The 13,018-nt window shown below is 33.3% G+C and overlaps 1 protein-coding gene and 1 long non-coding RNA gene across 2 annotated transcripts; both read right to left on the bottom strand.

The window, feature by feature from the left end:
- Positions 1–1,342: 1,342 nt before the first annotated feature.
- On the bottom strand, positions 1,343–2,845 carry LOC141691348 (tyrosine decarboxylase 1-like). Its single transcript, XM_074496075.1, has one exon. It carries the CDS (start codon positions 2,843–2,845, stop codon positions 1,373–1,375), a length of 1,473 nt encoding a protein of 490 aa, XP_074352176.1. The 3' UTR covers positions 1,343–1,372.
- A 1,494-nt stretch (positions 2,846–4,339) lies between these two features.
- LOC141693042 (uncharacterized) lies at positions 4,340–6,852 on the bottom strand. Its single transcript, XR_012562996.1, has 2 exons — positions 6,514–6,852; positions 4,340–6,292 (listed from the first exon to the last, which is right to left on the bottom strand). It is a non-coding gene; the product is annotated as an uncharacterized LOC141693042 (long non-coding RNA).
- Positions 6,853–13,018: the final 6,166 nt, after the last annotated feature.

The raw sequence follows: 13,018 nt of genomic DNA, 5'->3' as shown, positions 1-13,018 counted from the left end.
TGTTAAACATAATTAGTGATTTATCGCCTTTCTCCTGTACCACACCTTTCTCCTATTATCCCATCTCTCTCCCCCATCATACACCATTAATCTCCTACTATACGTTTTTACCTTTTACACACAAACTACTAATTTAGTAAATAACATGTGTACTTAGTAATTTTTTTTATCTTTTTCACTGTCCTCGTCTTCCACTTGTTCAATTTTGGTTTCTTGTTTGGTTTTTACTCTTGAAATTGATCTTGATTTTCTTATTAGTTTCATCAAATTTCAATTTCTCTTCAACATTCTTTTGAATAATGTGTTTTGTTAGTTTACAAATTTAATAATTCAAGATCTAGAAATTATTATCTAAACTTTAAATTGGAACTTAATTTAATAGTTGTTAATTTTTTAGGGTTCACCAATTCCTTAAATAGGTTTTAAAAATATTTAGCTATTTCTAATAATAAAAAATTAGCTGATAAACATTTCATCTATTTAGGGTTTAGGGCCCTAAACCCTAAAGCCTAAACCCTAACTTAGTTTAGGGTTTAGGGATCCTATAGAAACCAGACCATGTAAATAGTGATTTATATGTACAATATATTAATTACTATGTGTAATTTTGTGATTATTATGTGCAGTTTAGTGATTGTCGTCATACGATTTAGTGATTGAAGAGTATATCAGTATGAATATCATACTCACAGCCACGCTTTGTCTCCCCCTTTTTAATTTCTTTTTCTGCTCTCGGACCTTCTCCTGTGTTTTTTTCATTTATTTATTTCGGCTTAATAAATCCATAGCCCACATAATTGGACCAGGCCTAACAAAATTCAATACCTCTCTCTGTTTCTTCTATATTATTAGTTAAATTAGCTAAATTTTAGTGATTCTCGTAAGTATAATTAGTGATTTATCGCTGAAATATAGCACATATGGTATTCATACTGATCGTTGAAAAATGTACAAAAATACAGTGAAGCCAAATTAAAAAAAACTCATTGAATAAGAGAAAAAATTAATTTAAAAATGGAGGGAATTAGTGGTGCGTTGTGAACATGCTGCAAATAAGTGTTATGTGTCAGACTGTGTATTTAAAGTTCATATTGGGCTGGGCTTGTTTCTAGTTTTTATTTTAAGGGTGTTTCTATTTGAACAACCCATATATATATATATATATTGCTTAATGAACTATATTAGAAACGTTATGTAATTTGGTAATTTCTTGTACGGAAATAATATATTGATAAACAATTAACTTGTATTTAATATATGTGACATTGTACAACATTTACAAATAAAAAAATAACCTAAGAGCATTATATTATAATTGTTTGATGTATAAAAAAACTCTGGAAAATATCACGATCAGCTTTAGTTTTTTTTTTCACTCCAGAACAACGTCAGTTTTTTCTTGAATCAGCTTCCACAATTCACTAACATGCCTTTCCTCAGTTAGTGAAGTTCCAATGGCACAACGTATGACAAAAATATCACCCAAGACAGCATGAGTCATATAAGCTCTTCCACTTGAATTTACTGCTTCCATCAATTTCCAGTTTAAAACCTTCGAGCTCTCCTCTCCTTCTTTTTCATACGGTTTTAGTCGAAAGCAAACAAGGGAAAACTTCACAGGCACCACCACTTCGAACCTGTTGTCAGACTTGACCAGTGCCTCAAAATGTTTGGCCAATTCAATGTCACTTCTAATATGTGTCATTATATTGTGTATACCATATCTACGCAACACAAACCACAGCTTTAGTGCCCTGAATCGCTTGCTAGATGCAATTTGCCAGTCCATGAAGTCCACGACTTGCTTAGATTCACTAGCCTCGTTTCTCAGAACCTCGTCAGTCATAGACAAAGAGTCTAGCAGAACCCTTGGACTTTTCACCCATAGGCAACTACAATCCATGTTTGTTAATAACCATTTGTGGAGATTCATGCTTATGGAATCAGCAAACTCTATACCTTGAAGATAATGCCTCAACTCGGGACATATAAAAGCACTTCCAGCATACGCAGCTTCAATATGAAGCCACATACTATATTTTTGGGCCAATAAACCAAGTCCCTCAACAGGATCAACGGAGCTAGAAGGTGTGGCTCCAGCCGTTGCACAAAGAAACAATGGCACTAAACCTGATTCCAAGTCACGTTCTATAGCCATCATAACATCATTCGGTTTTAGTGCAAAGCACGTAGACAATGATGTGGGTATGACACGAAAATTCCTAGGAGGAATCCCAACTAATTTAGCTGCCTTCTTGACAACAAAATGTGTTTGATCAGACGCATAAACGACTAGCTTTGTTATATTATCTTCACCATATTGTTTCAAAGCTTTGTCTCTAGCAGCAGCAAGTACACATACTAGGCCTTCAGAAGTACTTCCATGTATAACTCCTCCACCGTTCCCAGCAAAAAGAAACGATTGAGGGAGGTTAAGCATTTTGCCTAGCCAATCCATGACAATCATTTCGAGCTCTGTTGCTGCTGGAGAACATATCCAGTTGAAGCCGACGACGTTCAGAGCATTGCAAAGCATCTCTCCATGAAACGCAGCATTACTTGTAGTTGCGGGAAAGTAAGCGTAAAAGTTTGGACTTTGCCAATGGGTAATGCCTGGAATAATGTTGGTTTCGATTTCTTGGAGAATGGATTCAAGTGAAGTTGGCTGAAAAGGAGCTTCTTTGGGGTACAGATTTAAAAGAAAACCTGGTTTAACTTGGCTTCGAACAGGGTACTTGTCTACATTCTTGTAGTAACCTGTGATGAACTCGATTACTTTATTCGATTCACTGGAAAAGAATTTTAAGTTCAAGGGATCAAATTTTTGAAACAAGAGGCTCCCCATGTTGTTTCTCTGTAATATAATATTTAACTTTGTTGCTTATATAGGCAAACAACGAAGCATGCTATTCTAAATGAAAAATGCAACCTTTACAAGATATTTGAGCACAGTGGACCTAGAACGCAACATAAAACAACACATGGCCTATTGTTAAGGGTAGTCACGGTCCCCCAACAAGTCAGCTCCAAGCCTCCAACGCTTTATAATGCCGATTTCATAGACTTTGTCTTGTTTTTTTTTGTGTAACACAATTGTTCCGTATTGCTGTAGTGTTTGAATTCTTCTCTTCTTTGGGAGAAGTCAAGGGTTCGATCTCGGATTTGCGTGAGTTTACCGGGAAAAAGAAGAAAACACTAGTTTGTCCCCGCCGGTGGCTCCAATCCCATGTGTATACTATGCTAAATCTTTCCGTTCATTTGTGCTAAAACTACCTATGTTTCCTCTTTGTGTGGAGCTCTGTCACATGCAACGTATCAGTATATTCCACTAGAATTGTTTGCCCGCGGTTTAGGGGGGAATACATATAAAAAAAGTTAATTAATTTAAAAAAAATGTGTCTAGCTAGGGTGGTGTGCTCAAAATATGGCTTGCCGCTCTTTCCGGTCCTGTCTTTGTAGTATTAAAAAATGTTCTACCAATTTTAACGGTTACACAAAGGATTATTGGCCCATTTTCAACAGTGAGCAAAGGAGAATTATGACGAATATTATATAAATCTAAAGCGCTTGAACTTTTGGCCAAAAAAATAAGTGAATTAATCTAAATAAAGATTTTCGGTAGGGTGCCATGTTTAAAATGTGGCTTGTCGCCGTCCTTGGTCCTTTCGTTATAATATTAAATAATGTTCCACAAAATTAAACGGTTATACAAAGAATTATCGACAAGTCGTTAAAAGTGAGCAAAGAAGAAATACGGTGATTGTTATATAAATTTAAAGCTCTTGATGTATTGGTGGAACATAAAGAACCGAAAACGATGAACGCTTTAAAATAACGAAATGAAGATAGCATTATTAAGGCGATGCCGATGAACGTGAGTTATGGTTACAGTACTAACACACAAAGATGACAGATTGCAAAAAACTGTATGACAGGAAAACTGTAATATTAAAGACAACAATTGAAGAGGATAAGTAGCTAATATTAAAGGGGGAACAAATACGGACAGGATTTAGCAGCAATGCCGGGGAAAGGTGTAAACTGTGAGCATTCAGTGAAGTATTTCGTAATTTCAATACCTGTATGCGAAGAAGAGATGATGCTGATGTAATAAAAAAGGTGAATATGAATGGAAAGGTTTAAAACCCAAGAGTATGAACTTGTTAGAATTCAAACTCTCAAGCAGTAATAATTACAGCTGGGTTTATAAATGCAGTAACATGAAAAAAAAAATAAGAACAGTCAACCAAGGAAAGGCTGATATATGTTATTATCTTTCATACAGGGTGGTGGTCAAAAGCGTGTACTGATAAATGAAATAGGAACGTGGCAGTGAAGCTAAATAGAAGACTACATGCAACTTACGTGTATAGGCTGGAAATTAAAGAAGTGAAGACTTATATGTTTGTATTCTAAAGTTAAGGTAGGCTGCACATCTAAACAGAGAAGGCAACAACTAGCTCATGTGGAAAATGAATGAAGCCCTAAAAATAAGGTGGCTATACGCGTATGTATTAATAGCAGCTAGAAAATTGACATAAGCAATGACACGTACAACATAGCCTATAAATAGGACACCCAGCAAGATTTTAAAGATACACAGAAGTGAGAAAAATATATATTTGTTATAAGGAGTTGTAGCTCATTAGAAAGAAAGGAAGGCAGCAGCCTTGTGTTCAAAAATTTATCTTTAGTGTACAATTTATATATTTTGTGTGTAAAACTTATCACGTTTCCAACAGAACTCTTGTGTTGTTAAGTTTGACATGGAATTGCGTAAATGCAGTGTTCGATAGTGTAACTTGACGACGGTAGTTATCTATTATCATCCTACAGCCTGCCAGAATAATAACAGTTGGCTGAGCAAAGTATCATGCGGCATTTTGAAGGGCAGTGTCACACGCAGCAGCCAAATCACCCCACAAGTAGATCGTGACAGGAGTTCTGAAATTGGGAAAAAATTACATCTAGGTTATTTAATCTGAGTGTTATATTTAAAGAATAGATAATAAATGAGACATGAGAGAAGAATGTGAGAGATAACACAGTGCTCGAGATCACCAACTCTAGAACATTACGTTCCTCATTTCGGTAGTTAACAAATGAGCACATATCTTCACGGTGATGAAGTATTCATATGACGTCTGCACTAGCATGTCAGCATTAGTGCAATAATGAAATAGAAATACTGAACAATACAACCTAAAAATGCAGAGGCCATCATATGAACAACAAACCAATGCAATGGTTGTCCTGAAAGTGATGTCCGTTGATAGAGAACAAACTAGTGAAGTCGAAAAATGCTCAAAATGAAGATGATCAACAGGGGAACTTTGTTCGCCACTATCATCGTTGTGAATATTATGTGCGAACCACTATTGACACACTTGTACCTGGATGTGAAATCCATGACTAATTTGAAATTTTCAATTTCATAAGTTTCGTCAACAACCAACACCTGATCCAGAAGATTGGCCACAGAAGAAGGCACTGAAACGTGCATTCGATTTTCCTGCATGATTATACAGTTTTATTTATCTGCTAGGGAAAGCGGTAATGATTAAATTGACCTGGATGAGAGTCATAGATTAACTCATATTTTCATCGGTGACAATAAGATTAAGACTTCCTTGAACCCGATTTCCTCAACTGATGCTCCTTCATTTGTTTGCCATCTGCACCTTAATCTTCCAATCCAATTTGTCACTAACTTTAAGATGATCAATTGTGTGATAAAGATTGTTATTCATTTTTATCACTACACTACATACAATGTAAATGCAAATTTAGATGCAAGCTTGTATAGTAGTATAAGGGAGATAGGTTAAAGAATAAATAAAAAGTCATCACAGCCCCAAAAAGGATTGAAGATAAGGGAATATATTCTCATAGTGTCAGCCTGAATAGAAATGTTATATGCATGGCAGATGTGAAAGATCACATGCTATATGCAAATGCTGTAGTATTTTGGTCACGGGAGATGGTTTGTAGTTGGCGTCTTGCTTTGTTCACCATGTTTTTATGGATATACGAGGTGATTATATTGTTGGATATGATTATTCGCCAAAATAGTTGTAAGTCCAAAGAACTTAGCATAATCCGTGACACGATGGACAAAGTCACAAAACGTTACTGTTCTAACATAAACACCAAACAACAAAGCACTGTTTCAAATCTTTGTTAAATCTACTGATCTGCAGAATCCATAAAACTAAAATATAGCCCCTGAGTCCAGATGGCACTTTCTGCACTCGAAGCCCAACCACTGCCAGACCTATGTGGCTAATGATATCTGCAATAGAATATTGCGGGAATTTAATAATTGTGCATGAAGGGGTGAGTTATTTCATAAGTTTCACCAATGACCATAACTTCACCCAGAACCATGGCCACAAGCGTGGGGATTGAAACGTGCATCTGGTTGTCCTAGATAGTGAAACTATTATCATTGTGAATACACAGGAACTGATTTATGCCAAAATGGAGAGGGGTGAGAAAGCTAGACGAACTTACATTTTCATCAATGATAATAATATTAAGAGCTCCTCCACGCCCATTAGTTCTAATCACGCAAGTCCATTCTGTGACCACCTGTACCTTGATTTTCCAGTCCAACCCGTGATTCATTGTGAGCTGGTCAAGTATTTGATGAAGATTTTTATTCATCACTTCTTGATCTTATGCACACTATGCAGATGTAAATGCAGTTCTGAAGGGAAGATGTGTAAAGAAATACATAGGAAATAGGCAAGACTAAAGCTGATTAAAGTCATGAAGCTGAGCAATGTAAATGGTGGAAGATGTGAATGATCACTGGCTATTTGCAGGCTTTGCATATTTCTCTGTCCAGGGCAGCTTTAGTTTCTCCTTTTAATGTTACTATCTATTATTGTCACTTGGCCATGAAGAAGTGTTAGAAGCTGTGAGCAAACAGTGACTAATTTTTTTATTTAAATGTAGTTGGTCGGCAGTTACACATATGGACTACTTTTAATTTTTTTGGGATGAGAAAGTATATTACGTATTCTATATAAAAATATTTCCCAAAAAAACACTGAACTTATATCATTCATAGTATTTATCGAAGTTATTCGTTTTAGGTTATAAATTATTTATTCGGGCAACGCAATAAATTTTGGCTCATGTCACGTATTCTATATGAAAATATTTTCTAGAGAAGAATGATCTTATATCATTCATAACATTTATCAAAAGTATTCGTTTTATACTGCAAATTATATTTTTGGGCAGGACAATACATTTTGGCTCGTTTGTAACGCTTTATGCTGCAAAATATATTTTCGCGCAATACCAAACATTTTGGTTGGAGCATCTATTTTTTGGTACTATTTTAAAACATTTCAAAAAATGTAGCAGCATTACTAATACAATTTTATGAAAATTAAAAGTAAAAAGTGAAAAATTATATAGAAAATGTAAAAGTTTAGTTATTTTTTCATTAGCCTAATTTTTGTATTCAAATGCAGTTAGTTGGGAGTTACACATAATGGACTGAAGTTAATTTTTTTGGGCCTTGTCCAAGGAATGTTTTAGATGCCAATACACAATTCACCGTGACAGAGGTGGTACTACTCACAATCTGCAATTCTATAATCATGACTTCTCCTAATTTTGATTTCTTGGCCTTTTTTCATAATAATTTAAATTTGTCAATTATCTGTATTCCTTATATAAACTATCCGGATTCCTGAACGGAAGCCCTTTCAATTTCCGAGCGCATACTATTTTGGGCCTATATTTAGAAAATTTTATTGTTCACAAACACCATTCCAGCTTTGTATGGCTACTTCAATCACCTGTATCTAATTTGTGCTCTGTATCGTATATGTTACAGTTTACATTTAGCATTTGCATATACAATTTACAATGTACATTAACAATTAACAATTGGGAATCAATCTCATTAGTACTCAATTACATCTATTTGCTTGTTTAGGTTTTAATGCTCTCTCTCTCTTTTTTATATGTGTGTGTGGGGAACCATTAACAGCATGGAGAAAGGTAATGAAAGTAGTATCAAAAGTGTTGGTCAATCACTTATCGACTTTGGTGGAAGCATAGTATGGTTGCCGCTATTGCTCTCCTTAATCAACAATTTCAATTCAGTTTTCTCGGGGGTACATCTTTACTCTAGATTATATTTTATGTTATTTGTGAAAGGATTTGTATTCTGAATTGCTTTCCATTAACTAGAGCTTTATGTATTTTTCAAGTTAGTACGGCCACTCACAATTTGCAATTCTATAATCCCGACTTCTCCTAATTTTGATTTCTTGGCCTTTTTCCATAATAATTTAAATTTGTCAATTATCTGTATTCCTTATATAAACTATCCGGAATCCTGAACGGAAGCCCTTTCAATTTCCCAGCGCATACTATTTTGTGCCTATATTTAGAAAATTTTATTGTTCACAAACACCATTCCAGCTTTGTATAGCTGCTTCAATCACCTGTATTTAATTTGTGCTCTGTATCATATATGTTACAGTTTTCATTTAGCATTTGCATATACAATTTACAATTTAAATTAACAATTAACAATTGGGAATCAATCTCATTAGTGCCCAATTACATCTATTTGCTTGTTTAGGTTTTAGTGCTCTCTCTCTTTACAGCATGGAGAAAGGTAATGAAAGTAGTATCAAAAGTGTTGGTCAATCACTTATCGACTTTGGTGGAAGCATAATATGGTTGCCGCTATTGCTCTCCTTAATCAACAATTTCAATTCACTTTTCTCGGGGGTACATCTTTACTCTAGATTATATCATATGTTGTTTGTGAAAGGATTTGTATTCTGAATTGCTTTCCATTAACTAGAGCTTTTGTATTTTTCAAGTTAGTACGGTCTATATTGACTTAATATTATGCTCAACAGTTTATTAAGATTCCAAAAATGCGAAGCCGCAGAAGATTTAAATTAGAAAATTTATGATCTTTTGGGTTAAGGTATCCATGAAATGCTCCTAATTTGTGTTTTTGCCTCTGTATGTTAATGGAAAATGTTTGTACCTCACTTTTATTTATAATATATTATTTGAGATGATTGCAGGTGTTTATGTTGTAATATGGGGTTTCATTTGTTGTAATGTTAGTTTTGTTGTTATCACATTGCTTTTTATTTTGTCTAAATTTTAAAAACATAATGAGTTGGTCCTAGCTATTGTACATGTTTATAATTTACATAGGTCAATGGGCTTCTATCATGAGAATGAGTGTAGACGTGTGAGACCTATTTTATATAAGGTCTTCTTGTATTATAATCCTCTACTTGTAGTAGGTATCAAGGATTTTATAAATATTTGATGTACCAGTCATTATGCACTATGAATTTTACTATCGATGTGTTATCCTCTAATGTAATTTATGTTGCAGACTGTGATGCTAGTTTAGGTTTTGTGCATAACTTGCAGTTTGTTTTGTAGGCTAACATTAATTATACTACAATTCTTTAACATTAGATGTGATATATGATAACTAAGATGTGTCATTCTTGGTTTTAAATTGCTTTTAAGACTGTGATGTAACATTAGTTTAGGAATGGATGCTTCTCTGTTTACCCTTCATTTTTAAGCAGAGTTTGCTGACAGTTTGAGTTATAAAATCAGGTGGGTCATGTTAGCTAACCCGATTTCGGCGAAGGCTGTTCTTCTGGGAATCACTCTAAGACTCTTTCTAATATTTAATGAATTTCCTATGTCTTCATTACTTTTCCATCTTTATTTGTTCTAAGGTCTATCCATTGTAAAAGTTTGAAAGGCGTTAACAAATCTTTACTGATTCCTCTATTTTAAGTTTGACGCTATTGTTAAAGACTATAGATAACATTTGTAGGCTGTGTGCCCATGGATGTTTGTATTATGGAACAAAGGTTAGCCCAACCTTCCTATGAATCTCTTTTCGCGTATAGAAATATTCAATTTAAATCTTTATTTTATTTCAGAAAAGTATTCTTTGTGCCTACTTGGCCGTCAGCTCATTGTGGCCATTATCCCTTTCAGTGTCGTGTCTCAAGTCTCTGCGCTTCTTGACATAGTAGATTGCAAAGTTATGCTTTAGCTGGCTTATGTTTTTGTGTCTGTCATATAAATTAAAAAAAAATACGGGGCAAGTGTTAATAATTTAAGTTTTGATCTGATCTACTAAAAGATTGAGAATCAAGGTTAATAAATAGTAAATTAAAACTAATCTGGTTTTAAGTATTCTTTACAAATGACCTATAATATTACCTTATATGTGAACTTTTCTCAAGATGCATTGTTTGTCCTTCCAACAACATAGTTCTCCCCACTGTTTAAAATTAACATAAAATTGCACTAAGGAAAATCGAGGCCATCGCCATTGTTTTTTATTCCCTCTACAACTTGCTTAAATTTTTTTGTGCAGGCACTTAATATTCATATTTACTATATACAATCATTTCAATATTATACAATAAATTTATGTAGAAATTAAGCTAACTAAAAACATGCAGATGTGTAAGAAAAGAAAGGAGTTTAGAAAGATACCAAGAACTTTTTACTTAATAATTACTCTGGTTCATAATTTTTTTACAGAGTAATGCTACCAACATTCTTAGCAATGATTTAACCCTCAACTTAAATGAATTTTTTCACCTGGATGTGAGGGCTATGAAGAATAGTGATAAATTCATTTTCTTTGCTTTAGAGGGAATGAGTTTATAAATTTTGCGTATCATGTTATGCAGAACATAGAGAGTTGGTTTTCATGTATTTGTCCAATGCTTTCATGTCTTTCTTTTATGATTTAAATGATATAAAATCCCTAGATATTGTTTGCTACTTTATGACCATTGATAAAATTCATATGGCATTACAGATCTTCAAGTTTTTTTGTAAAAAAATATACATGTTATATTTGTTGGTTGTGTGTGTGTTTCAAGTATGTTTGCATTCTGAAATAATTTGAAGCCTTTTTATTAGTTTCTTCTCAATTTAAAAACACTCATCTCAAGACTTCATTTTGTTGCAGTAAAGCTTTCATGTCAATTCAAGGGTTATGGAGATGGAAGCTTTAAATTGCCCATATCGTTATTTGTTACAATCATTGCATCTACAAAAGCTATGGGACAACAGGGGAAATTCGCCAAGAAATTTCCGTTCAATCACGTTTATTTCTTCTCAATTTCCAAATCATATATATCATATATTATATTAAGTATCTCTTTCTTATCGATTTAAGGCATGCGATTGAATTTCAAGGGCCATAGTCTTCAAACGTATGACCTCTTTTGAACCGTGTAGAGTAAATTCGTCAAGTGTCAAGGTAATATTTTCCCCCTTATTTGCTTCTTTTTCTCTGTCTATTCAGACCAATACAATCTTCTTTTTTTTTGTATTTAATATCCCTTTTTCTTTTGACCTAACCCAAAAATATTATTTTCTATGGCATCTCAAAATCACGTGCAATTTATAAATTTACATTTATAATTTTCAAGCAGTATTGAAAGGAGTCATGAAATCGCTTTTGGAGGAAACTGACATTCACAAAAAGGAAAAGAATAAGCAAGCCTGAGTTCTGAAGGCTTCTTACAATCAACATTGGTTCGAGAAATGTGAGCAGTTTTGCTGCCTATTGAGTATCTCAATGATAATGAGACATTATAAATTTGGAGTTAGGAAGTGTGAGTTTTTAGAGGTGCAATATTTTTGGGTAGGTTGTTAGGACTCAGGATCATCTATCTAACTCTCAAATGCATTGGTTATGGACTAGGAGTATGATTGTCTAAGTTGACGTTGTTCATTCTGACAATCATAAATGCAATGTACATTTTCTTGATTTTTCAATTTCTTGCAATTGCAAAATGTGATGTGTGATTATATTTAAAATCTCAAGCAGGACCAAATGATAAGAATCATAATCTGCACTAATTATTAAAAAAAATTGCCCTATTTTTCCCAGAGATTGTATAGATAAATAAATTAAAAATGAAGCGCTCGCTTCTTTCAAAATTATTCATTTTATATTTTGCAAAAAAAAAATTATTCATTTTAAAAGTTAATCACAGCCAATAATTTTTGCATCATACTAATTTAATTTAGTGAAAGGCATTGATTCTTATATTTTTCCATTTCCAAAAAGCATATGACTATAAATCGTCTTATCTCCAAAAGAAATACCAAAAGCTTATGGCTAAAAATCGTCTTATCTCCAAAAGAAATACGGCTGCTTTAAAAATGAAAATAAGAAATTTGTTTTAAACAAATAAAACATTTACATAATGTATATAATCTTAATTTCCCATAAAACTGCTCCTTATAATTATTTTTCGTATAGTACATTTATTATAACTTTTTAAGAAAGTTTCTCGCACCGCGTGAAGCGCGGTATTTCCGCCTAGTTTTCTTATAAACTAAAATAATCAGTGCAGTTCTCTATTACTTGCCTTTTTCTATTTGCCATAGTTCTTCGGTGCACTCCAGGTACACACAACTGGAATTGGATTTAGTTATTGCATGCATATAAACAAAATTTAGATTTGTTGCATTTTAGTGTTTTTATTAAATAGATGGAAAATTGTGCAAGAAATTCCAAAAAATTAAAACAAAACTATCTTGGTTATATGCATTATATTGTGTACATTTTCTCTGTTTATCAGATTAGATGTTTATATGAATGAAATTTTTTTATCGGAGATCAATCTATTTACATTTATCAACATCATTCCAGGATAAGTATTAGTAGTTAATAAAGAAGAGATAATAGTAGTTTGTTAGATGAAATTGATGATATCAGAATTTAATTATTAGAGTTTGCTACTGGAAGATATCAGAGTTTTTGAAGACTATCTGTATTTGACAGAGCGGAGTTTAAATATCAGAGTTTGTATCAGCATCTGTCAAGTCTGATTTTCAGGAAGTAATTGATTCTATTTAGAAGATTTTGATATGCAGAAATATATCGGTGTATGACTTTACTTATTGTAGCAATCAATAGTTGGATATGTATTTGGATTTCTTATTCAATTGTAACATATCT

Source organism: Apium graveolens, chromosome 10 (assembly GCF_009905375.1).
Source record: "Apium graveolens cultivar Ventura chromosome 10, ASM990537v1, whole genome shotgun sequence".
NCBI classification, from domain to species: Eukaryota; Viridiplantae; Streptophyta; class Magnoliopsida; order Apiales; family Apiaceae; genus Apium; species Apium graveolens.
This window is presented reverse-complemented; position numbering and strand designations above follow the sequence as displayed.